General features: G+C 38.3%; 1 protein-coding gene across 4 annotated transcripts in view; it reads left to right on the top strand.

Moving 5' to 3' along the window:
- The window catches only part of LOC150106342 (Fanconi anemia group I protein-like), a 506,449-nt gene extending 485,113 nt beyond the window's left edge, over positions 1-21,336 (top strand). For all 4 annotated transcript variants that reach the window (XM_090392383.1, XM_090392381.1, XM_090392380.1 and 1 more), the window contains one exon: positions 21,107-21,336. In XM_090392383.1, the coding sequence (XP_090248509.1) occupies positions 21,107-21,259 (153 nt within the window). In that variant the 3' untranslated portion in view covers positions 21,260-21,336. The remainder of the gene's footprint in view (positions 1-21,106) is intronic.
- Positions 21,337-27,856: the final 6,520 nt, after the last annotated feature.

Raw genomic sequence — 27,856 nt, 5'->3', positions numbered from 1 at the left:
TCAACTACCCTACTATTAATGCTATCTACCACCCATCACCACCACCAACAATATTTTTTGTCTGTAAATTATGTGTTTTCTGATGACCAATTTTCCTGTATGGGATGGAAAACCCAAGTTACCAGGATGAAAGTAAGTTACTACCTCTGTGTAAGATCCTCCATATAATATTCCTCCACTCTCCTCCAAAATCATAAGAACAAGGGCTACTGCCAATCATCACCCTTTTTACAGCCCAGCTTGAAACTCACTAAACCAACTTTACTACCTCCTCTTTCATTCCATCTACTTATGTTCTTTGGAACAGCCTTCCCCAAAGAAGAACACAACCTTCAGTTGTTCAAAAAAAAAAAATGTGAAAAAATTTCCTACTTTCGTCATCATCATCAAATTCCTGACATGTACCCTCAAGGGGTGTACAGGATATTATAGTACTACATGAAAAATTTATATCATTACTAACTTCCTATCTACAATTTTCCTCCAAATCAGTCTGTTACTTGTCAAGACTCCAACATTATCAGATTTTATATTTCTATCATCTAAGGCACTTTGTACCGTATCAATCCACCTATATCTTGGTCTTCCTCTGGGTCGTTTTCCTGCCAATGTGGCAGAGAAAACTTGTTTTGCTAATCTTTCCTCGCTCATTCTGTTTAAGTGACCATACCATCTAAGATTAGCTCTACTAACACATACCTGGATGCTGAAAATGTCAAGTTCTTTCCTAATATCCTCGTTTTTAATATGATATTGCCATTGATGCCATCTGTTCACGCCTGTAATCTTTCTCAGAACTCTCATATCTGCGGTCTATAGTCTTTGGTCATGTGTTTTACTTCTAACCCAGCTCTCAGATCCATAAGTTAAAACTGGTTTGAACACTGTCTTGTATACAGCTAATTTAGTGTTCCGACTAACTTCTCTTTTATTCCATGTGAATTTATTCAATTGACTTCCTACCATACCAGCTTTGTTGATTCTGTTGTCTATATCCATATTTAATTTACCATCTTCACTAAAAATAGTGCCAAAGTAGCTGAAATGTTTCACATGTTCCACAGGTTCTCCATTCACAACACAGTTGACATGGTCATTGTCACATATTTTCATTGTCTTTGTCACTCTCCCATAGGTATTCAGCTTCTGCCTTAGGTCTTTTCTACAGATGCTTGCACCTGACTATCTTACTTACTACTTAATTCTCCCACTGCACACAACTACCATCAATGCTTGTTTCATTACTCCATATCTATTACAACAGTTATTCAATTTAGTCAGGGAATCTTTGAAAACTTATAGCAGATTTATTTAGAAGTATAACATCGTCCGCATAAAGCAAAGAGCTGACATTAACATCTCCAATTCTGATATCATGTTTAATACCACTTTCCTTCATAATGTGATCAATATAGATAATGAATAACAGAGGGGATAATGTACATCCTTGTCTCACACCAGATTTAACATTAAACCATCTTACTGTACTTCCTTCAATTCTAACTGCTGATTTATAATTCAAATAAAGACTAAGTATTTAGAAAGTATTTTTACCTTGGGTATAATTATGTTAAAGATACCAAGCAATTTTAAACCTAGTTTTACTCCATTTTTCTCAAGTAAGCAAACAGGCAAAAATGTCAAGTTTGTGCCTGCAAGTGATGCAAGACTAGCTGATCCTACAGGTAGTGCAAGACCAAGGCAACTCGTGGTAGAGGTGGAACAAGCTCCGATCACTAATCTTAATATTTACCCTTAATGCCAAAACACATCTCCAAGAAGGGGATGTATGATGTTTTGTATTAAAGGCAAGGGGCCACTACCCAGAACGGTTTCGACCTTTTTTGAGGTCGAATGGGAGTTCATGTCTCTCATCATAAGCCTCTGGAGAATAAAGCATGCTGAGGGTCAGCAAACAGTAAGAGAGGAGAATAATGAAAGTTAGAGTAGGATAGTAGGAGATAAAAGAGGCCTCAGTCAACCTGTTTAGCCTTATATGGCTAATTGGTCTGTGACACATATTCTCAATTTATCTGTTCAAAAAAAAAGAAAATTTAACCATAAAAATTTTGACTGAAGTTCACTTATAAATTTATCCTTAATAATTTTGTCAGTTATCTATGAAGGCGATCCATTGACCTGTTTTGAAAACAGTATTTTTAGTTAGAACATTTTTTTTTTTTTAATTACATAAAAATTAAAGGACTTAAGGTCCGGTCAGTTGAACTGAAAGGGAACAAAATAAGGAACTTACAGACCTGGTACCACTGGGACTTAGAATGGGGTAGAAGACTGGCCCGTGAGATGTCGCTCACAAGGAGCAGCACCGCCTCACAGTAAGCCTTCGCAGCCCGGGTTCTCAGATCTAACCCTCTTATTTGGAGTAAAGGAAACTGTGCCAGCGAAAGCTTTGTGGCGAGGAAGAACAGAGTGGTTGTTACTTTTCCTAGGGAGAGTTAGGTGGAGTTTTGGAGATACTAAAAAAATATACAGGGCTTGATGCGTCCCTGTATAAGAAAGCATATTTTCGGTGGTTTGCAGTATTTGTTCACAAATTTAAAGTTGCCTAGTAGATGTCTCTCTTGCGCAAGAAATTTAGGAAGATAAAAAAAGAAACCTTTGCTTATTCCTGCATACATTAAATTTGCGTCCCCTACCTGGGATTTTTTCCGTACCTTCCAGATGTGATACTTTAAGACGTTAATTAAAAAAATGGCGAATTTTTGGGTCTTGTTGACTGGTGGTGGGAATTGCAGGTGTATGACCTCTTCTAGTGATAGCATCAGGATTCCCAGTGCTGTGCTCAGTCTTTGCCAGACGCGTTGGGCTGGTGGGCAAAAATAAAAGAAATGCTCCACCGTTTCCACGCCCCGGCAGACATCACAAAAGGGATTGCACGGACTGGGTACGTACCTAGATTTAACCTGTTTCACCAGGAGCTGCCCATAAGCTATTCGCCAGGCCAGATCCCGATGAAAAGGCTGTCCCCAGCTATTCTTGATGTTTATAAAGAGAATTTCATTGTTTGTCCTGAGTTTTGGTGTATCACACCTGGAGAGTTGGAAGAAATCCCAGTATACTGCTTTGGGTTTGTGTGTGAGGATTTCTGTTCCTTTGTCTCTAAGTACTGTGAGTGATTTTACTAGTGTGCGGTACCACTTGGGCACAACCCTTGCACGGGGTCCAGCATAGTCCGTGGTTCCAAAGAGGGGGAGGAAAAGTCCTATAAAATATCTAATTAGGAGGCCTGAAATATGGTTTGTTTAAGGCCTTCCGTACGGTTTTGAATGTATTTGCATAAAGCAAGCTTTTGAGATCAGGCAGAGCGTACCCCCCTTCTTCATGTTTTAGTTGCAGGTATTGTTTTTTAACCTCATGTTTTTTTTAATTCCAGAAGAAATCTATGAGTTTTTTGGATAATTGGTTTTCTTGTAGCAGTGTGATGCCTGTGATATTGACTGTGTGCATCAGCATTGGGGTAATGATTGTTTTTATCACTGTGGCTCTGCCATAAAAGGAGAAAAATAACATCATACATCCCCTTCTTGGAGATGTGTTTTGGCATTAAGGGTAAATATTAAGATTAGTGATCGGAGCTTGTTCCACCTCTACCACGAGTTGCCTTGGTCTTGCACTACCTGTAGGATCAGCTAGTCTTGCATCACTTGCAGGCGCAAACTTGACATTTTTGTCTGTTTGCTTACTTGGGAAAAATGGAGTAAAACCAGGTTTAAAATTGCTTGGTATCTTTAACATAATTATACCCAAGATAAAAATACTTTCTACATCTATATCTCCTCCTGAGATTTTTATTTAATAAGGTTAAAACACCTTATGGTAACTTGTTTTGGTAAAATAAAATACTTACAAGCTCTGTATTACTAAATCTTGGTATTTCTAGCCTAGCTCCCACTGATGAGCCCTCAAAAAAGGTCGAAACCGGTCTGGGTAGTGGCCCCTTGCCTTTAATACAAAATATCATACATCCCCTTCTTGGAGATGTGTTTTGGCATTAAGGGTAAATATTAAGATTAGTGATCGGAGCTTGTTCCACCTCTACCACGAGTTGCCTTGGTCTTGCACTACCTGTAGGATCAGCTAGTCTTGCATCACTTGCAGGCGCAATCTTGACATTTTTGTCTGTTTGCTTACTTGGGAAAAATGGAGTAAAACCAGGTTTAAAATTGCTTGGTATCTTTAACATAAAGACTAAGTATTGCTTGATATAATGCCCCATTGACATCTTATAACTGTAGTCTTTTTGAATAGCTACTCTCTTGGCACCATGTCGTATGCCTTTTCCAGATCGACAAAACTTAAATACAGATCTTTGTTATGTTCCCATGCTTTCTGAACTATTTGTCATAAAGTGAAGATCTGATCCTGATAGCCTCTATTTGGCCTGAATCCAGCTTGTTCTTCACCAAGCTTTTCTTCCACAATTTTCTCAACCGTTTCTCAAGTATACTGGCATAAATCTTGCCCAGAACACTCAGTAGGAAAATTCCTCTGTAATTCTCATTCAGTTTTATTTCCTTTTTTATATGTGAGTACTATTAGAGCTCTACTCCAATCATCAGGAATTCGTCCCTCTGTCCAGGCCTTTTGAACTATGCAGTAGTGCAGCCACTGTAAGACTTTTATACCACCATACTTAAGCATTTCTGGTAATTACTATCTTTGTAAGGTAAGGATATCTTTGTCTCCTGTTTGCAGACAACCTCACCACATGCCTCTCTGGCTGAATCAATCAGGGTTTTCTTCAAGGCTTGCAACTGAATCTCCAAGGTTTGGTTCCTGTTCTCAAACTCTTTCATTTTTTCTTCAATAATCTTTTTGTATTTTAGTCTACAGTTCACATCTGAGAGCTGCTCAACTTTTATTTCCTTTAAAACTTTCTTACATGTTATTCTTTTCAATGTGAAATTCAATTTTATCCTGCTCAAGACTAAATAGTGATCACTTCCAATTTCAAATCCTCTGTACACTCTGGTGTTCTGCAGCAGGGAGAAAGCATCACTATCAACAGTAACATAGTCAATGAGACTTTTCTTATTCCTAGCCTTTTCTCTCCATGTGAATTTGTGCACATTTTTATGTTGGAACATGGTGTTAGTAATAACTAATCCATGTCCTGAACAAAAATCCAGCAAGCATTTACCATTATTATTAGCTTTGCTCTTTTCTCCAAATTTTCCCAAAATATTTTTGTATGTCTGACAATCATTTCCTACTCTACTATTTAGATCCCATACAAGGACCAACTTTTCCTTTTTCATTGTGTCAGTTGCTTTCTCTAAAGCATCAAAAAATTCCTCCACTTCTACCTTAGTAGAACCTTCTCATAGGCACAAATAAGTCTCATTGTCCAATTCCACATTCTGATATTTGCCCACATCACTCTACTTGAGACTGCCTGCCATTCAAGAAGATTAGCCTCGTATTTCGTGTTGAATACTATGGCTACTCCTTCTTTTCCTTGATTGTCATTGCCTGAATATAACATTTTGTATTTATTGCTCAGAAAGATCTCACCATTTTTTGTCATTTTTGTTTCAGTCACCCCTATTATGTCGATCTAGTACTTATCTAATTCCTCAGCTAACTCCATTTCTTTGCCATTCAGGCTTCTTATGTTGATAGTACCGATCTTTAACTCTTGTGATATTGAGTTGGGGTGCGTTTTCAGATTTGTTTCAGTAGCTGACTTTTTCGCTGTTCGTCCTGGTTCCCTTGCGAAAACAACGGGGGCCTTGTTTAACCGGGCAACGCCCCAGCCAGCATGAAATTTTGTCATGTTGTACCATCATTTTGTATTTTGGTTTAAGCCAATTGGAATACAATTTGATCAGTTAAATCCCAAATTGCCAGCCCATCCTCGTTTGTTCAGTATCCAGGTAGATACCAACAGGGTGCACCACGAGAAGGTGAGGATTGGATATTAGGTCAGAAGCCATGGTCGGGTCTCTGCATTCCTTGAAAGGCTATGTGGAGGTCTCCTCTCAATTATAGAGCTTTGACCCTTCCCCCACATATTGCACTGATTTTGTATTTGTCTTGTGACCTTTTGTTTGTGGGTCGGATATAAAACATAAGTATCCATAGTGAAGACATACTGATCAGCCATCTGAACACATAAAGACTGGAGAGAATCTCTGAGAGAGGAGTTATTAATTAGCTAAACTGTCCCTTTTTGTATATTATCAAGAATTTCTATAGTGGTATTTGGTGCATTTTCCCAAATGGAGAGAAGTATTTTAAGGTTGAGCAGATTGGGATTAGCTGGACCAGTCAAAATTAATGTTTACAAAAAAAAAAAAAAAAAAAAAAAAGTGAAGTTTTTGGAATCATTGATGCCATAGAGGTGAAGTGTTTGTATCACTAAAGGCTATTAAGTAAGTATCAGTCCAGGAAGAAGGATTTAGTATTGACCATTGAGAGTGTTATCAAGGATAAAGGAAGAAGAACAACAAAAATCTTTTTGGTGAGGAGAAAAGACAGAATTGTGTTTTGGAAGTACTGCAGACAACTAAGTTGTCATTATCCCATTGAAGAGTGTATGGAAATCAGTATGTCAGACATTAGTTTCAGAGGATCTTGAATATTGGGATGTTTGAACACAGGAAGGTTAATCTTATGAGCAGGAGGAATGGAGAGCACTTTCATCAACAAAAGTATGGATAAAGTTTGAGGTCCATGAGAATCCTCAGGAACATCTGCAATAGTAGGTAAATCTAAAGAGAGAACACACTATCCACCATTACATGAAGCAAATGACCCAAGAGAAGCCTGGTGAATCAGTTACAAAGGTTGAAATACATACTATAAGATAGCAATTTGCTGAGAAGCCGTCTATGCTAGACCATATCAGAAATGCATTGGAAATATCAATTGCAAAAAGCACAGTTTTCTCCAAATATTATCATGTCCAGAGGTGTGTAACATAGGAAGTTGTTATAATTTGGGAATATGACCAAACAGAGGCCAATGTATTATTATGTCTGCTAATTGTATTAGTCCTTCTAGCCAATTTACCTGTGTGAAAAAACTCTACATTTATGGGAGGAAAAACTCTATTATTATTATTATTATTATTATTATTAACATCTCTCCTCTATAGAATCAGAGACTCATCATAGGAGGTAAACACTGTCACACACAAAGCTCACCTAACCATGCCTTAAACTGATGTCTACAGATTGTAAACTGATTGTGAATGTGTCTACATTCACAACAAACTCAGGCAATTTATTCTACTTACCAACCACTCTACACGTACCGAATGCTCTTCTGCTCACAACCTCCTTACACAGTTTCCAGGGATGGCCTCTTATTCTACTTCCTTCTCCCATTCTATGAAAAATCTTTTCCATGTCAACCTGATAACAACTCCTGACTAACTTATATATCTCCATCATATCCACCTCCTTCTCTTATTTATGAGACTTTGCAATTTACACTCTCTCTCAATCTGTTCTCATATTCCACATTACAAAGATCACTGACCACCTTTGTGAATCTTCTCTCAACCCTTTCTAATATATCCTCGTCACCATGAAAACTCGGTGACCAAATCTGTATGAGGCCTGATCAAGGCTTTATACAATGGCATCATAACCTCTTTATTTCTGCATGTCAGGGTTGTCCACATCATTTCCATTATCTGCTGTGATGTCTTCACAACTTGTGCAGTCTGCTCCTAAATTCCAGTTCCTTGTCCACCACCACTCGCAAATCTCTCATCTCCTCTACCTCCTTTCAAGTTTCTCCCAAGTGTATACTTTGTATCCCATCATTGCTTATCAGATTTCAAAATCTTACACTTTGTAACATTGAACTGATAGTTCCACTTACCTACCCATTCATGCAATCTACTGAAGTCATACTGTAAGGCCATAACAGCTGCTGGACTCTGCATTGCTCTCCCCAATTTTACATCATCTTCAAACAGTTGCATATCACTAGTTAAACCCATCCCTGTTGTATGCTTTTCTGGAAGCTTCAACTCTCTGAAGATAAGTTGCTCCACACACACACACACACACACACCATCCATCTTATTGACAGTGTACCCCTTCCTCTTTTTTCAGGAACTTTACCCTTTATTACTGTTCTGAGAAGTCCTCCTCCTTCCATCCTTTCAGTATGTCCAAAATATTTTCACTTTTTTCCTGTTGATATCCTTAAGGAGCCTAAAATTGATCATTTCTAATACCCATTCATTTGTATTTGTATCCTTTTCAGTATATGATATCCTCAATCTTCTTCTTCTGGTTCCCATCTGCCATACGGCCGGAGGAGGGTAGCTATATGCTCCCATTCTAAGGGGAGAGATGATTATGAGCAAGGTGGTTTCCCGTTGCCTTCCTTGCCGTAAGTATTTATGACTGTAACCTGTGTGTTCACGGGGCCGGTTTGCCTGCTTGTGGGATGAAAAACCCCAGATAAACTGGCGGAAAAAACCCTGCTGCCGATGCCCAAGACCAGCTAACTTGGCTATGGCTGAGGAAGATCCTTAAGCTCCTCACGTCGTGGACGGGAATCGAACCTAGGACACTCCTTCCCCAGGCATATGGTTGCGAAGCACAAAGCCACTAAGCTAACCGTGCGGACGATATCCTCAATAGCCTTCTGTAATACCACATCTCAAAAGCAGCTATCCTTTTCTAATTTGACTTTTTTAAGTTCCAAGTCTCACAGCCATGAGTCGCTGTTGGGAAAAACAACTGCATCCAAAATCCTCAACTTTGTTCCCATGGAGATAGATCCTTCCTTCCAGATTTTGGACAGGTCTCTTACTGTTGTTTAGCCATTCCTAATCTTCTTCTGATGTCTTCTAAACAGCAATTCTTCACATTAATAATGGATCCCAGGTACTCAAACTTGCTGACTTCCTCAATTCTTTCTCCATTATGGTACACTTGTTTCTCAAGAGCTTCCCTGTTTGAATTTCCTTTCAGAACCATAATATTTCCTTTGTCTTGCTAGGATTGAGTTGAAGTCCTCTGTTATTACTGGTTTTGTTAACTTTATCAAGAATTTGTCCTAGTTCTTCCTTGTCATTAAAGAGTTCATCAGCATACCTCAGATTACTGATCAATCTACCACCTATCCTAATTCCTGTCTTCAGCTCATCCAATGCTTCATGCTTGATGTTGTCAGCATATATACTGAACAAGTGAGAAGAAAGTGAACATCCTTGCCTAACTCCCTTTCCAACCTGAAGCCAATCAATTAATCCAACATCTGTTCTTACCATGGTTTCTTGCTCCCTGTACAAGTTGGCTATCAACTTGATAGCATGTTGAGGAGAACCCATTCTTTTCATTACGTTCCACATTTTCACATGTTGGATTTTTTTTCATAAGCTTTAGAGTAATCTAAGAAACACATTACCAGAGGGAAACTAACTCAGAAGTCTGCATCCAATCCCATCCATTTCAATTTATTTAACAGCCTGTCATGTAGCAATCTATCAAAATTTTTTGCCAAATCTATGTACCACTGTATATGCATCTCTCTTGTCCAAGACATTTGTCACCTTGTTATAGTACAATAACAAGGTGACAAACTTTTACATAAGTGAGTAAAACATGTTTTCTCTTGAACAAACCCATGCTGATAACTGCACAGAATACTACTGTTATCAACCCATTTCGGTTTCCTACTTCTCACCAATCTCTCCATTACCTTCACCACAACTCCAGATATACAGATTGGCCTATAATTTGAAGCTGCAGCCTTATCACCACCTTTATGCAGTGGAACAGTTTTACCTTCCTTCCACTCCCTTGGAACCGTGCTATGTAAGATTTTTATTAAACAGTCATGCCAGTGCTACTCCCAATTGCTGAAACATTCGCTTAACATGTGTGGTGATATGTCATCAAATCCTATTGCCTTATTGACATCAAGGTTATTTATTTCCTCAAATAATTCCTGCTCACTCACAATTAAGCCATCCTCTCCTATGTCCTCTACACTTAAGTTCCTCATGGTGCCACGTTGATCAAAATGAAACATCCTTATAAATTGATCACTGAATATCTCAACAATGTCTTCTGCAGCAGTTACCATTATGCCATTTTCATCCATTAACATCATCTTACTATGATCATTGAAAGTTTATTTTTCACTTGGTCAGACTATAATAAATTTAGTTTAAACTAAATTTATTACTATGATCATTTTTCCTTCGAATTGCCACCTATCTAAAAACTCTCTAGGGTTTTTCTTCGCCTAATTTGCTAATAATGGCTAATAAACGATGGCTTGTTCTTTTTGTACTTCATAACTGATTATTACCATAATTCATCTTGTACTGCCTCCAAAGTGCCACGTTATTCTAGATTTCATGCTTAATCCCCCTCTTTTAATCTTCAGAATACATTCACACATTGATGCTGTTATGTATGTCTTTGTCAGTACCCAAGCAACATTTATTTCTTTATCCCTCAACTCCTCATTCCATGCTATAGCTTGAATCTGTCTCCTAAGTTTGTCATAATCATCAGTCTTGTACTTCCACATATATCCTTTCCTCACAGAAGTCTGCATGTGGTAGCCACAACCCAGATGATCATTTCATGATCACTCTCATGAGCTGGTAGAAAGTGCAAAACCCTATTCACAATTACATCCTTTGATGAAACGATCAGGTCTAAAACTCTCAATCCTTGGCTGCCCTCATTTACATGCTGCGTAAGATAATGTCTCTCAAGAACTCGAGAAATTAATTTTCCTTATTCCCAAATGCTTAGTCTTCATTACAATCTACCACCATAATTAAAATCACCCATAATAATCACCCTTCCTTTGTTTACTAACCCAAGTTGTTTATACATTTCTTCATCACCATCCTCCACATTGCTGATCTATAGCAACATCCAACTAAATATGACTTCCTGTCAATCTCCACCTCACCTCACATCACACTACCTCATAACCATTACTACTATTTCCTTCTTTCGTGTCTACCTTATGCAGACATAATTCCCCTGCTATCATCAACAGCACTCTCCTCCTCCCTTCTTGTCCTTTTCTATATTTGCAAAAAAAAACACTATATCCTTCTATTTCTATTCCTGTTATTATATTATCTTCATTCAACCATGTTGGGACATATAAACTCAATTAGTGAAACCATTTCATCTCCCTTATTTCTGATACTTCCAGTATTTATAAATAAACACAACAGTTCACTTTCATGTCTATAACCAGCCCTACCCAAGCCACTTGTTGATTGCGATTTTCCCAATCATCTTTATCACTGCTTACCACATATATCTGCTCAGTCTCAACTTCCCCACTCACATCCCGATCTATTCCATTTCTATGCTGATCATCCCCATACATACATTCACTACTACTTCCAACATCCACTCTCCCTATGCTGTCTCTCTCTGTCCACCCAGGCTCCATCCATTTTCCTATTCCTTGTTCTCTCTCTCTTCATTTCTCACAGTAGTACTGTTTTCATTGCCAAGTACTTCTGCCTCTTCAATACCCCTCTCCTGATCTTTCATTTCATCTTTTCTGATCTCTTGCTTGCATTACACACTGCCGTTCCATCTAGCAACAGTCACTTAAAAGCCATTCAAATGCAATCCATCACGTCTGTATAATTCCAATCCTCTCCAAAAACATGCCATACATCCACAAACCTTTTCCTCACACATCTTTGCTAGCATACATCCATGATTCTTGCTCTCCGTCTCAGCTACTCACTGTCATACCTTGGCAATACATTGACAATCTTTCCCACTATACTGTTATCTTTTACTCTCCTCAATAACTTCCTGATATTTGCCCATATTACTTATGTCCACTTAAATCATTTGTCTCCACAACTACCAGTAATTCTCTTGCTCATTCTCCCTACTGGATAACATGCCTTATGGACTGTCATTAACCAATCCTCTAACAATGGAATCTGCATACATTGCTATTCTCGAATCAATCGAACAATTGCTATTCTCGTACCTCTTTTACCCCCTTTTTCTTTCGTTCTATTCTTTTGCACACTTTCATTTGTTTCCATTAAACATCTAATATCACTCTACATATTCCTCATTTCATTTTTCCTTTTGAATAACTGTTTCATGAAATCTTGCATTCCAACAATTTCACTCTCTGTCACTCCTATAGTCTTGCCTATCTCTCATTCCACCATGCCTTACTTCCATTTCCTTGTTTATACTTTCTTTTCTCCCTTATCACTTACTTTTGCTTCTACATTCTTGTGTTCTTTCACTCTCTCTCAGTCTCACTACCTTTCGTTCTATTTCTGTTTCTTTCATTTCTTCAGTCTGTTTCACATTGGCTAACTTGTAGTCTAACAAAATATTGCACTTCCTACAAATCTATACTTTCCTCTTGTACCCTGTTCAGTCTCTCCACAAAGACATTTCTCACATTTTGGCATGCATACATATTATACTCATGACATCGAACTGTATTTGAAAAGTCTATATCATTAACAGCACTTGATTTTTACAGTGCTCACATAGCCACACCCATCGATGCCCATGTGATTGACCTTGTGAGTACTGCCATTGTATTCTATTCAAAGTCAGTAAGACTTCCCCAAGGCCAAAAATCATGCAGACACACTAAGTTATCAAAAATAAACGGTACTATACTAAAATTCAAGCAAATATCGCCAATTATTATACAAAATAGCAATATATTTTCTGGAGCTTTTTTCTAGCATTACACACATTACAGACTCTAGTGCCTCCATCTGAGATCATTTGTAGGCATGAGGATATGCTGTGCATCATGTATTCCAGAATCTGTACTGGTGATCACAGTTAGTTGGCATTTTTCCAGGTGATGAAGAAATCGAATGCTGATGATCCTTTCTATAATTTCAGAGAGCACTGAGGTGATAGTTTGATAGTAGACATTTATCTCATTTTTTTTGGATGGGTTGAATGTAGGCTTGTTTCTATGCTGTGGATTGGATGCCAGCTGAATATAATTGGATATAGAGATGATACAGGACAACTGGGATTACACCATTGAGACCAGAAAGCTTTTTGGCACCTAGATTGTTCAAGATTTTTCTGATGTCTTTCTGACATAAGACTAAAGAAACCATGCAGTGTGTTCTTCTGGTATAATTGGAGATGATTTGCCTTGTTCATCTGTGCAGGAGTTGAAAGAGAAGAGTCTTGCCAGGAGAGTCAAATTTACATTGTTACAACAGTACTGGGTTAGAGAGAGAGAGAGAAAGAGAGAGTGGGAGCAAGAGGCAAGTTTTTTTGTTTGTTTGTTTTTAAATCAGACTTGCAATTTTTGTTTCAGCCACTTCTGATATGCTGTTTTTTTGAACTGACACACTTTGAGGAAAACCACAACTTGAATATATAATGAAGTGGAGAATGAAGGCAATCATTCCAGTATAAGTAGAGTTGATTCCAGTTAATTGGGACATATTGGGACCGGAACACTTTGTCCCGATTAAGTGGCTTCCCCGGTTATGCAAAATTTTATGGAAAAAGCTAAAATATCACAAAAAGTTAAAAATGTTTAAAAATAGACAAACTTTCTGTATACCTTTGTTAACCATGTTTTTATTTAAAAAAACTAAATGTACATATATATGTCAGTATCCCTAAAGAGATTAATTATATGTAGGTATCCTTCAAAGATTATTAGAGCCTGTGTAGCTCAGTGGATGGCATTTGCACACCACGGTGCTTGACCACATGAAGGAAGACTTGCTTTCAAATCTAGTCAGTGACTAGAGGAAATTTTTCTAAGCCTTTTTTTCAACCAGTTCCCAAGTTAGTCGATCTCAGACACAGCAAGTTGGTTTTTTCCTCCGGAAACTCTAGTTTTTCGTCCTGTAAACTAAAGAAAATTGACTGTAGAACCCACACTATTTCAGACATTAAAATATATTGTGTGTTAGCATTGGGGACCTGGTGGCACTTGTTGAGCCACCTCTTCACTGTGTGCCACTTAATTAGTGACAGCTTTGGGCCAGCTATCTCTGATTGGTTACCAGCAGAGATTGAACTGCCCACTCAGTCTCCAAAAGTTAGATAGGACTAAAAACGGCCTCACCTACTCCCTATACAGGAACAAAAAGGCATTAGCTGATTTTTTTTTTTATATATCTATCAAAGAAGCATATATCATATTTTCCCTAACAATTAATTTCGAGAAATTTATCAAGTGTGTACCCTGATGTGTTCCCTTTCTAGGCTGCAAATGAACAAAATCACATGGGTATCTTATTCAGATAAAGGACTGCCTGCCTTCTTACACAAAGTAGCATTGTGATTCAGCAATAAATTTCCTGGCTTGTTGGTTAGTCACTCTCTCATGTTCAGGTATGGCATCCTCATTACTTTCCCTGTCTTCCAAGGTCTTTAGGTGTTTTGTTGCAATTTGTTCAACAATTGCATCCTCACAATCTTCATTTTCATTGTAGGCTATTGTCAATGCATAAAAACTTTTTGTAGTTTCTGACGTGTTGCAGTTCCAAAATGTTTTCATTATCAGTCATATCTAGTATTTCCTGGTCTGAATTCTTAAAACCACAATGAGCAAAGCAGTTTGGAATTGTTTTGCTGCTTATTTCTCGCCAACTGTCTGCAACAAATTGTATTGCCTGCAAAATGGTAACCTTTGTGCTGATTTCTTTGGTCACTGAAGGTGATGTCAGCAGATTTTATTCAATTATTTCAAGGATGTAGTGTACCAGTCTTCCACAATACAGTGTCTTCAAATATTTTTGATTCCCATGTCCAGTGGCTGTACCAGGGACGTGGTGTTAGCTTTTGGAATCTCATCTTCATTATCATTCACACATTGTTCAAGATGTCAAGAAATTATATTCTTGTTTAATCCTTTATCCAAGTGTAAGCAAATAAATTTGCATGTGAAGTAACGTCGCAACTGGGCTACTTCTATATAGAGGCTAATGACTTCACATTAATAGCCTTAGTATCCCATAATGCACATATCCTTATGGACATGTATAATGCTATGCATTATGGGGAGGGCTATTACCCATACCGGTTTTGACCTTTATTGAGGTGAAAAAGGGGTGCTCATCATAGGCCTAGAGTAGTAAGTATAGGGTTGCAAGAGAGCCTGATAGTATTAGGAGAAAGAAAAGACATATAGATAGATAATATGAGAGATAGAGAAAAGGCCTCAGCTCTTTTATATCATCATATAGCCAAAGGCTATTGGTTTTCCTTTTTCCCCAATCTCATATAGATGAACAACCAAAAAACCTATTGAAACTAAAGTGCAAAGATGACTGATAACCAGGTGGTTAGCCTTATCTGAGTTAACTGCCAAGATTACGCTCCAGTCATCCCTGCAATTAACTATAAGACCACATTGAATTAAGAGGATGGAACCATTTAAAAAACCTCTCATAGCAAAAATAGACAGAATTTTACCTCCCCCTGGTGAATATTGTATATTCTTGTAGAAAGACTTACATGCTGGTTAAACATGATTATTAAATACTTAAGGAATTGACAGCATATACTAGAAATATAAATTAAATCAAACTTTAATATATACTTTCCGATATTTCGGCAACGTCACGTTGCCATCTTCATGGGAACTTAAGATAAAGACACGTGCATGCAAGTACTACACAACAGCAAATGAGCAACAAAGTGAGGAAACTACAGTTTTCCTAAAGTCCTGATGGTGCCCTCCTGGCAGGCTATATTAGGTGTTCTTGACCTTTGGGCTGAAGTTCTCCTGATGTATGTTTCCCAAATTTGTTGAGGTTTTCATGTTCCTAAGGGCTGAGGCTGATTCCATGAATAGTCTTTCATATCTGAACCTGCTGCGGTGTATTACTGTGGCTTTCTTCCACCTTATTCTGTGGTGAGTTTTCAGAGTATGGTCTGCAAGTCCAGAGTGGCTGTACTGTTGAAATCGGATGTAGTCCTTGTGTTCTGAGATTCTGATATTTGCTGTCCTGCCTGTTTAGCCAAAGTAGGACAATTTACAGCTGCAAGGGACCTGGTATACACCAGATAGGTCTAGGGGAAGTGGTTGGTCTTTAGTGGAGCAGATGCGGGATGCCAATTTTCTATATGATCTGTAACAAGAGGTCAAGTCATATTTTTTTAGGATTTTGTTGATTTTTTCCGAGGTGCCTCGGATGTAGAGAATGATGGATTTAGAGTAATCTTTTTTGAGAAAGGGGAGGAGGTGGGTTGTGGATAACTGGTTTTAGGATTTTTTGGGGGGGTTAGCCATTGGCTGAGAAAGTGTTAAGGATGTGATTTAGTTCAGTGGTTAGGGCTTTGTCATTTGAACAGATTAGTTTAACCCTGTTGAATGGTGTCTTAATAACTCCATATTGTTGTGAGGGGGGGGCAGGGATTGTTGGTGAATGTGTCTGCCTGTATGGGTGGGTTTTCTATAAACTGAGAAAACCAAGGTTCCATCAGGTTGACGGTTGACTAGTGTGTCTAGAAAGGGGAGGCTATTGTTTTCCTCTTTTTCCAGGGTGAACTTGATTCTGGGGTGTTGGTTGTTTAAGTGTGTTAAGAAGGAGAGGAGTGTATCCAAGCCAAGTGGCCAAATAGCAAACACATCATCAACATAACGAAGCCATATGGTAGGTTTTTGTGGGACAGAGTTTAAGGCTTTCTATTCAAAAGTCTCCATAAAGAAGTTGCCCAAGGGCGGGGAAAGTGGTGAACCCATTGGCTGTCCCCTCTATCTGTTTGTAGAATTTTTCCTGCCAAACGAAATAGCCTGAGTTCATTGTGAACTGAAATAGGGTTGAGATATCGGGAGGAAATTTAGCTTGGATTAGCTCTAAGGTTTCTTTGAGGGGGGACATTTGTGAATAAGGAGGAGACGTCAAAACTGACCATTATGTCATTATGTTGGAGTGTTTTCTATACTGGCTTTGAAGTGAGCTGAGTTTTTTATGTGTGATGGTGTGTTGCCAGTATAGTGTGAGAATATTTTCTCCCACTATACTGGCTAAATATTTAGCTAGTTTGTACGTGTGTGTGTGGGGGGGGGGGGAGATCAATGTCATCCACTATGGGATGTAATGGCACATTTTCTTTATGTGTTTTTCGGAGCCCATATATACAGGGGGGGGGGGTCTTGAGTTATATGGTTTTAGTTTGTTAGTAATCTCCACAGGCCAAGAAGTGGCCTTCTTAAGGAGCCTGTGGAGTTTCTAATTTGTGAGTTGGTGGGATTGTATTCAGTGAGGAGGTATGTAGCCCGATCTAATAGTAAAGCATTAAGCTTACCTGTATAGTCAGTATGATTGAGTACCACAGTGGCATTCCCCTTATCCGCTTTGGTGATAACTATTTCTTTGCTTTTCTTCATTTCCTGTAGAGACTTGTATTCACTATTGGATATGTTGGTTTTTGGTGGTCTTGCTTTTGTGAGAACACAGGCTACGTCCAATCTAATATCATTGGCAGTGTGGTTTGGAAGGTGGCGAATTCTGTGTTCAATCTGGATCATTAATTCCTATGCTGGTATTTTCCTAGGACAATGGTGAAGTTGTGACCATGTGACAGAGCGTTGAGTGCTTCAGGCTTCAAAATAACTGAAGAAAGGTTAACTACTGTGTTGGTTTGTAGTTTTGGTTTGGACGTCGAGTTCTTTTTTAATTTATCAAACTTGTTGATATGTCGACTCTGTATTTTTAATTGTCCTACTTTGGCCAAACAGGCAGGACAGCAAATATCAGAATCTCAGAATACAAGGACTACATCTGATTTCACCAGTACAGCCACTCTGGGCTTGCACACTATGCTCTGGATACTTGCCACAGAATAAGATGGAAGAAAACCACAGTAATACACCTCAGCAAGTTCAAATATAAAAGACTATTCATGGAATCAGCCTCAGCCCTTAGGAACATGTCAAACCTTAACAAATTTGGATGCATGAGACTTCCCCAAATTTGGGAAACATACATCAGGAGAACTTCAGCCTAAAGGCCAAGAACACCTAATATAGCCCACCAGGGGGCACCATCAGGACTTTAGGAAAACTTAGCTTCCTCACTTCGTTGCTCATTTGCTGTTGTGTAGTACTTGCGTGCACGTGTCTTTATCTTAAGTTCCCATGAAGATGGCAACGTGACATTGCCGAAATATTGGAAAGTATATATTAAAGTTTGATTTAATTTATATTACTAGTATACGCTGTCAATTCCTTAAGTATTTAAATAATCGTGAATATTGCATAATGTGGGTTACCGCGCGGTTAGCCTAGTGGCTTTGCGCTTCGCAACCATATGACTGGGGAAGGAGTGTCCCAAGTTCGATTCCCGTTGTAGACGTGAGGAATTTGAGGATCTTCCTCAGGCATAGCCAAGTTAGCCGGTCTTGGGCACGGTCAGTAGGGTTTTTTCCACCAGTTTATCTGGCGTTTTTCATCCCGCAAACAGGCAAACCGGCCCCGTGAACATACACCTCTACAGTCAAAAATATATCTCCCTCAGCGGCAGACCAGGCGACGGGTCGGTTGGGAGTAGTACTAACAAGTAGTCGCATCTAAGTAACACGCGGACCCTGCATATGAAGCGGGAATAACGCGAAGAAGAAGAGATTGCATAATGTGGGTAGTCTACACCACCTAGTCAAAAATTTCATATCTCCAAATACTTCTTTCTAAATACAAATTTTATTGTTCAGTAGTTCCGATTGAACAATAAAATTTCCACAATACAATATTATAAAGTATTTGGATGTCATATTGCTGGTTTTCAAAATTCTGTTCAGATTACTAACAGGTGGTGGGTACTGCAAAAAAATAACCTATTCTTTTGTAAGTAATGGAATGCCGAACACATTACATAATCAGTTCCAAATATGCAGGGGAACTAATTATGTAATGAGGGTAGCTATAGAATGGATTTTCTACTTTTTCCAATCGGTAACAGATTGGATCTCCATGTTCAAGAACCTCCATTTGATGGTATTCACTGGAAGGTGGCCATATGCAATTCTCCAAGCAAGATCCCTCCTGTTAGGATATCCTTGGAACTTCAACAAGTTATCAAACAAAGTGTTGTAAGTATCCAACCAAAGATTAAAGATTTCTTTATACCAAATTTTACTTTTTTTTAATGGAAAGAATGTCAATGCCAGAGTGTTGTAGCAATCTTAGAGTTAAGCACAGAGTGTTGTAGTATACAGGAACAATCTCAGCTTTTGGACATTTATAATTATTTACTCCAAACAGTGGAAGATGAAAACCCAGATAGTACAGGAGAAGGTCTTCACATTCTCACTAGGGGTAGCCAGACCCAGAAGTGATACCAATATTCAAGTATTGCAGAAGTCATATATCCATATACAAATAGGCAAAAGGTGTCACACCTTATTACTAAAATGCTCTGGATTAGAGAAACATGTTTAGAAGTTTTTTCACTGGGTTATACTATAAATTAAAGATGCCAAGAAATTATATTCATGGCTTAATCCTTTATCCAAGTGTAAGCAAATAAATTTGCACATGAAGTAACAACACTACTGGGCTACTTGTATATGGATGCTAATGACTTCACATTAATTGCCTATGCAACAGACATATCTTTACAGGTATGTATAATGCTATGCATTATGGGAAGGGCCACTTACACTTGGATAAAGGATTAAACTAAGAATATAATTTCTTGGCATCTTTAAATTATAGTATAACCAAGTGAAAAAAACATTTAAACATCTTTGTCTAATCTAGAGTATTTTAGTAATATGTTCTGATACCTTTTAACTACTTGTATATGGAAATATGACTTCTGCATTACTTCAACCTTGGTACTTCTGGGTCTGGCTCCCAATGATGATACCTCAATCTGGATCTTACTGATGTACTTTTATACTGAAGTGGTTGCTTTCCCTGAGATATGAGTGGCTCTGTTCAGTAGTGGGGGTGGACCTGCCATTGTGCAAAGCCACCTTCTCAGTGGCTGGATGAGCCTATCATTGATTCGAACTACCGCTGAGTTAAATGGTCCTTCGGGTCACTCATTGTTGGGTAATCTGAGGGATCACCTGAGTTTTTGGAGAGGTATTTCTGCACTTAAACATACTTCCAATAAAGGTCAAAACCGGTCTGGTAGTGGCACTTCCCATAATGCATAGTATTATGCACTAAGGCAATTAATTTGAAGTCATTAGCCTCAATATACAAGTAGTCTAGTGATGTTACTTCATGCAAAAATTTATTTTCTTACACTTGGATAAAGGATTAAACCATGAATATAATTTCTTGGCATCTTTAATTTATAGCATACAATTTGATTTATAGCAACCAAGCAAAAAAAAACTTGTAAACATTGTTCAAGAGTTCACTTACAGAAAATACACACATACTGAAATATTCTAGTTTCTGCTTTATCTCTAATAAGAAAGAATAGTTCAAAGGCTGCCAAACCCATAAAATCTAGGATCAAAAATTATTTAAAAAAAAAAAAAAAAGGCAAATTGCACTCGATGTAATATAATATCAAGGTAATGCATGCTGATTATTTATATTTTCACAAGCTCTTGATCACTTTCAAAACTTTTCTTTGTTTCAAAGGCAAATATTTGTTATCTGTTTGATATTAAATAATGATGAAAAACGGTTGAATATTGATCTATAAGAAAGATGATCAATATTCAACCAAACCTCTGATTTAAATCAAAGGTTGATAGTGAGCTTAAAGAAAATATAAACGTTCAGCATATAAATCTCTCATTGCTCATTCTACATATATGGCCAAATAGACGTAGTTTTCTTTTGATTATTTTTCTGTATCAGGTTTTCTTTTGGTTGTATTTGTCTATAGATTTCCTCATTGTTCACTTTCTGGATCCAGCTTATCCTCAATATCTTTCTATAGCACTTCCTCTCAAATGCCAATATCCTCCTTTCAGATTCTCTCAGGAGTAACCAGGTCTCACATCCATAGAGCATGCTGCTGAAGATACAGGTTTCCACAATGCACAGTTTAGTGTGCATCTTTATAGCATGAGTTACTGTGATATTTTGTTAATTAAAAGAGATGAACTCTGTCCTAGAACCTGCTTTTAATGATAATAATAATACACAGATATGTAATAACTGCTCAATTTATTTTTTGTAGAATGAAGAAACTGGGAACATTGATCAAGAAAAAAGACAAAATACTGCTTCTGCAAGCTCATTAACAGATGAAAAACATGGATCTGCTAAAAAGCAAAGACTGAAATTAAAATCAAAGATGTCTAAGAAAGATAACATCCAAAATCAAGAATAGCTTTTAAATATATAAAATTAGTAATATCATGTTTAAAAAAAAGTTATTTTTAGAGAACTATTAAAGTTATAACATACTGGAATTGATTTTTTTCAGTTGTTGAAGTGCATTTTGAATTATTCATATCTGTGTATTTGCATGACATATTCATGTATAGGGCTTTATTACTATTATTACGGGCAACTCCAGGGAGTCATTAGACTCATCGAGGGAGGCCGCCAAATCATATTCATCACAACTATTTGACATTCATACAGTATCTATCATACCTCGCCTTAAACTCATTCACTGTCACAGCATCCACCACAGACTCAGGGAGTGCATTCCACTCATTCACTACTCTAAAAGTAAAGAACCCAGCTCTAACACCTTTACTAACCACACTTTTGCCCAGTTTCCATGGATGTCCCCTAGTCCTCCCACAACCAGCCCTGTTCTCAAAAATATCTTCTGAATTAATTTTATAGAAACCCTTCAGTAATTTGAATGTCTCAATCATATCTCCTCTCCTCCGCCTATCAACCAATTTTTGCAACCCACAAATTTTCAACCTGTTCTCATACGGTTCATTCCACAGACCTGCTATCATCTTGGTCACTCGCCTCTGGATCCTCTCCACCTCCTCCCCATCAAGAAGAAACCTAGGTGCATAAGACCCCATCTAGACTCTGAGCACAGTAGTCTAGATGGGGTCTTATCAAGGCTCGATACAGAGGAACAATAACCTGCTTGTCTCTGCTTGTCAACGTATTCTTCAGCAACCAAGTGATTTGATGAGCTGTTTTGGCCACTTTTGCAATGTGTCCCCTAAATTTCAATTCCTTATCTACCAACACTCCTAAATCTCGTGCCTCATCAATTTCCTGGAGCACGGTTCCACCAATCTTTTCACCCCAAAATGCATAACCTTACATTTTGCCACATTAAACTGACATCCATTCTCCTTAGCCCAGACCTCCAATCTATCCAAATCATCCTGCAAAATTTTGACGTCATCTGCATTCACAATTGCCCTACCCAACTTCGCATCATCCGCAAACAAATGAACTGTTCCTCTCAGATCATATCCTATATCATTTATGAACAAATTAAACAGCAGTGGTCCAAGAACAGATCCTTGTGGCACACCACTAGTCACAGGCCATCTTGTGGACTCTACTCCCGAGTAAACCACTCTCTGATATCTCTCCATCAACCACCCTCCTATCCATCTCACCAACCCTATGTCCATTCCCATATGCTGCAATTTACTGATTAGAATTCCATGTGGAATCCTGTCAAAGGCCTTGGCAAGGTCCAGTAGAATCACCGTAAACCCATTACCCTTATCCAGTTCAGCCGTCACTGTGTTATAATACGTGAGCAAGTTACTGAGGCATGACCTACCCTTCACAAAACCATGCTGTCCCCGATACAGTATCCCATTTTCTTCTATCCAATCTTGTATTTTCCTCTTGACTATTTTCTCTAAGACCTTGACAATGATTCCTGATATGCTAATCGGTCGGTAATTTACAACAGCAGTCTTGGAACCACCTTTATGCAGTGGAACTATTTTCCCCTCTTTCCACCCGCTCGGAACTAACCCAGACCCGAGACTCAAATTAAACAAAATGGTCAAGGGTACTGACAATTCTTTAGCTGCTTCTCGTACAACACGAGCTGGTATACCATCCAATCCCACAGATGTATTGACATTGAGGTTATGCAATAGACTACTCACCTCCACTTCATTAACCACAATTCCCGTATAATCTACTGGTTTATTCGTTTCTGCAATGTCACCACCTGGATGATATACTTTTGCAAAGTGCTCACTCAGTAACTCAACTATCTCAACTGATTCAGTTACCTCCCTACCATCGGCATTCTTTAAAATCAATCTGCCATGTACATTTTTCCTTTTACTTGCTACATATCTAAAAAACTGTTTAGGATTCTCTTTAGCCTACATGGCCAATGTTCTTTCGTAATTCTTTTTTGCTTTTCTTACCACACTCGTCACCCTTCTGGCCTGCGCTTTATACCGTTCATGTGCCTGCCGGTCACCCTTCTCCTTAAATTCCCTCCATAGTTGTTTCTTTTTTTGCAACTCAAGCTTAATGGTGTTATTCATCCATTTAACCCCTACTTGATTTATTATTCGGACTCTAGGTATACAGTCAGCCATTGCTTCATGCAAGCACTTCTTAACTACCTCCCATGCACTATCAACTTCTAGTCCTTGCAGTTGTACATGCCATGGCACTGAACCAATCAAACTCCTAAGCTTGTCATACTTTCCAGCGTGATAATTCCACATGTACCCTGTCTTAATTGAAAATTCTACACCTTTAGCCACCTCCCAAGTTAAGACCCTATGATCACTCTCACCGATTGGTGGCAATGTGGTCATATTTGTTACAGCCAAATCCTCAGATGTAATTACTAGGTCAAGCACTCTCTGACCCCTAGTATTTTCCATTACATGCTGTCGCAGATAGTTATCCCTTAATAACCGCATAAAATCCAGTTCCTTCCTCCCGTGTGTCCTCTCCTCACTCCAATCAATGCGACCATAGTTGAAATCTCCCATAATAATTACCCTCCTTCCACCCATTTCTTCTATTTGCTTGTGCATACTGTCACCAACATCTTTTCCATCACCTGGTCTATAGCAGCACCCAATTGTATATTTAGTTCTGCTAGCCACAATCTCACACCAAATGGCCTCAAATGTGCTCTTTTCTCTATCCTGCAATTCAACTTCTATTCTCCTTGGCTGGAGCTCATCAGCTATCATCAACAATACTCCTCCCCCCATTTTATTCTCTCTGTCATTCCTGAACACACTATACCCATCACATTCAATCCCACTAGTTATATCATCTACAGTCAGCCATGTTTCACTAATACCTATAACCTGTGGTCTGGAAGTGCCAACCATGGCCAAAAACTCTTCCTTCTTGTTCCTAATACTCCTAGTATTAGTGTACATGAATTTAAGACCCCCATTAGCCCCAACCCTACCTTGATGCCTTATATTAACTATCCCACTCAGATTTGTTGTCCTTATTTGCTCTGGCATATTATATTCGTTCTTACATTCAACTGCCTCCATAAGGACTGTATCTCTACTCCCCCCCCCCCCCCAACAAATCTAGTTTCCCTGAATTTGCACATCCACTACATTCAGCAACACTTTCTCAAGTCTTCTTACGCCGTGACCATTCAAATGCAAGCCATCCATCTTATATAGATCCTTTCGCCCATCAAACTCACTCCACACATACACAAATTCCACACCACTCGTCATACATAACCCACGCATAAAGTCATTTGCAATTATAGCCCTCCTTTTAAACATTTCACTGTCATACTGTGGCAAAAGGCTAATCATTCTAACTCTCTCACTCTTTTCTTTTGCTACCTCAAACAATTCATTCAGGTCTTCTATCATTTCCATTTTATCTCCTTTCAAATCATTCGTACCTGCCACAACAATCATTTCTTTGTAAGAGAAATCATCAGGAATTGAAGATGCATAATTTTTGATTTTGATGAAAACGAGTTACCTCTTCACCCTATCTTTTAGATGAAAAAAAATATATATGTATATATATATCCCCCCCCCCCGGCATTCTACTAATCATCACAGCTATTTTTATTTGGCAGACCCATAAAATTTTCATAATTTTAGAGGATTTTGTAAACAACAACAACCATGGGTTCAACACCCATTGCTGTCTGATGCCATCTTGATAAGATTCTTCCACTGCATCCTATTTTGTGCAAGATAACTCAGTTTGTGTATAGAGTTTCTGCACCATTTTACAATGTCATCGCCCCATTCTCTGTTTGGTTTTCCTCTTTTGTTCTTTCCTTCAATTATTTCAAACAACAGCGTTTTTAATTTTCTCTCATTGTTCATTCAACATATATGGCCAAATAGACATAGTTTCCTTTTGATTATTTTCTGTATTAGGTTTTCTTTTGGTTGTATTCATCTATAGATTTCCTCATTGTTCACTCTCTGGATCCAGCTTATCCTCAATATCTTTCTATAGCACTTGCTCTCGAATGCCAATATCCTCTTTTCAGATTCTCTCAGGAGTACCCAGGCCTCACATCTATAGAACATGCTATTGAAGATACAGGTTTCCACAATGTGCAGTTTAGTGTGCATCTTTAGAGCTCTGCTCTTCCATATTTTGTCCATGGCTTTTAAGATAGCTGTTGCTCTGGCTATTCTAATTTTTACCACTTTTTTTTGGATCCAAGTCATGCATCATGTGGCATCCAAGATATGTGAAGTGTTCCACATTTTCCAGTTGAAATCCTTCAATGGTAACTTTGTTCAGTAACTCATGCTGTCTGAATATCATTGTTTTGGTTTTTTAAAAATTGACATTTAGTCCATATCTTCCTTCTGTGTATAGTTGTTTGCATTGTCCTTTCCAGCCTTGCTGCATCTTCTTCAATCAGGTCGATGTCATCTGCAAAGCAGAGGTAGTTTATTCTCATTCCATTTATTGAAATGCTTCCATCTTCTTCATTAATCTTATCTAGTGTCCTTCCCAGATGTGTGATGAAGATGGTTGGTGATATTGGATCCCCTTGTCTTGTGCCTTGACTAGTAGCAAACTAATCTCCAGTCACACCTGCTATTCTGAACTGTTGCTTGTGCCTGGCTGTTTATATCTTTCAACAGGCAGATCAGTTTATTGTCCACACTATAGGATTCCAAGACAGCCCATGTTATTTTTTGGTCAATATTATCAAATGCTTTTTGGAAGTCCACGAAACAACAGTATATCTTTTTGTTCTTTCTTTGAGCTTTCTCTGCTATTAGTCTTAGTGCGAGTATTTGTTGCACTGTACGTCGATCATTTCGAAATCCAGTTTGCTCATCAGGAAGATGTACCTCCATGTGAGCCTTCAGGCGTTCTGTAAGTATTTTCATCAGCACTTTGCCAAGATGACTCATTAGTGCAATAGGTCTGTATGAAGAACAACCTTTCTTATGAAGAACGACCAAGACCCGATTTTTTCCACTCTTCAGGGCATACCCTGATCTCCATATTTCACTGCATAGCTTATGCATTTCTTTTACAACCAATTCTCCCCCATATTTTAATATCATGCCTATTATGTTGTCATTTTCAACACTCTTCTTGTTCTTGAGATGTTTTATAGCCTTATTCATCTCCTCTTCCACGATCTCTGCTGGTGGAGAGATTGCTTTTAGTTCTTTGATTACTTCTGTTGCAGTATTATTTAGTTGATTTTATATAGTTCACTGCAATATCTTGTCCATCTGTGTATGATTTCAGTCGTGTCCATCGATACTTTACCATCTTCAGCTTTGACTGCCACTGATCTTGTTTGCCACTTCCTGTTGACATTTCTTATAAGTTTATAGACCTCTCTAGTTTTGTGTTCTCCATAGTACTGTTCAATGTCTTTGCATTGGTCCTCCAGCCATTTGGCTTTATCAGATCTTGCTGCTTTCCGTACTTCATTGCATTTTTGACAGTATAACTGGTCTGCTGCCTCTGAATTCTCTCTTTTACGTTTCAGTTCTCTTTTCTATTGTACCAATTTCAGGGTTTCCTGAGTTATCCATTTCTTATTGATCTTCTCTTTTTCAAGAATTACTTTTTCTACTGCTTTTTTTAGTACTGTAGTCAGTCGTTCTGCTCTTATGTTTGTATTTTGTGGTCTTCTACCACTTGTGTTCGTAAACTTAGTTTCCAGTATGTTTTGATATGCTGTTCTTAGCCTGTCTTCATTTAGTCTTGAGATGTCTCTAGCCTTTTGGAACTTTCCTTTGTATTTCTGTTTCAGCTTTAGTCTTATATTCATAATCACTAAGCTGTGGTCCGAATCAATATCAGTTCCTTGGAAAGATCTGCACTGTTGAACTGATGTTCTCTAGTTCTGATATATTAAATCAGGTTGATCATATTCCTTTGCCTGCCATTGAAGGAGTGCCATGTCCATTTATGACAGTCTTTGGTATTGCAAATCATCAAGTTGTTATCAGTGGCAAATTCCAGAAGCATCTCTCTGCATTCATTTCTTTTTCCACATCCAGATTTTCCCATCCTGTGTTATTGCTGCCAAGCTTAGCATTCCAGTCTCCTCCAATGATGAGTATATCCAGCTTCGGTACCTCATCAATTTCTAGTTGTAGATCTATGTAAAATCTCTCAATGTCTTCATCTACGCTCTCCGCGGTGGGTGCATATACTTGAATGATTGTGATATTAAATGGTTGGGCACTGAATCTTGCAACTATTATCCTTTCACTAACTGGTTTGTATCCTATCATTGCCTGACATGCCTTGTTACTTAGCAGGAAACCTACACCTGCTTACTTTCATTTCCTGACCAGAGAATTCTTCCACCATTTGTTTCTTCTGACAGCATCCATCTCATTTGTATTTCTTCTTGAAGCAACTGCAATTTTCCAGTTACCCATAGCGTACAGGCATTCCATTTTGAAATCAGTCATAGCTTAATTCCAGTTGGTCTGGTTTCAGATTTTTTTTTTTAATCCTATTTCTGTTTTCAAACTAATTTCTTTCATGATGGCTGCCACCTGCTTCAGGTGTT

The sequence above is a fragment of the Typopeltis vanoorti genome, chromosome 5, assembly GCF_054136105.1.
Source record: "Typopeltis vanoorti isolate ZY-2024b chromosome 5, IOZ_Tvanoo_1.0, whole genome shotgun sequence".
In the NCBI taxonomy this organism is placed as follows: Eukaryota; Metazoa; Arthropoda; class Arachnida; order Uropygi; family Thelyphonidae; genus Typopeltis; species Typopeltis vanoorti.
The sequence above is the reverse complement of the archived record's forward strand: the minus strand, read 5'-3'. Positions and strand labels throughout refer to the sequence as shown.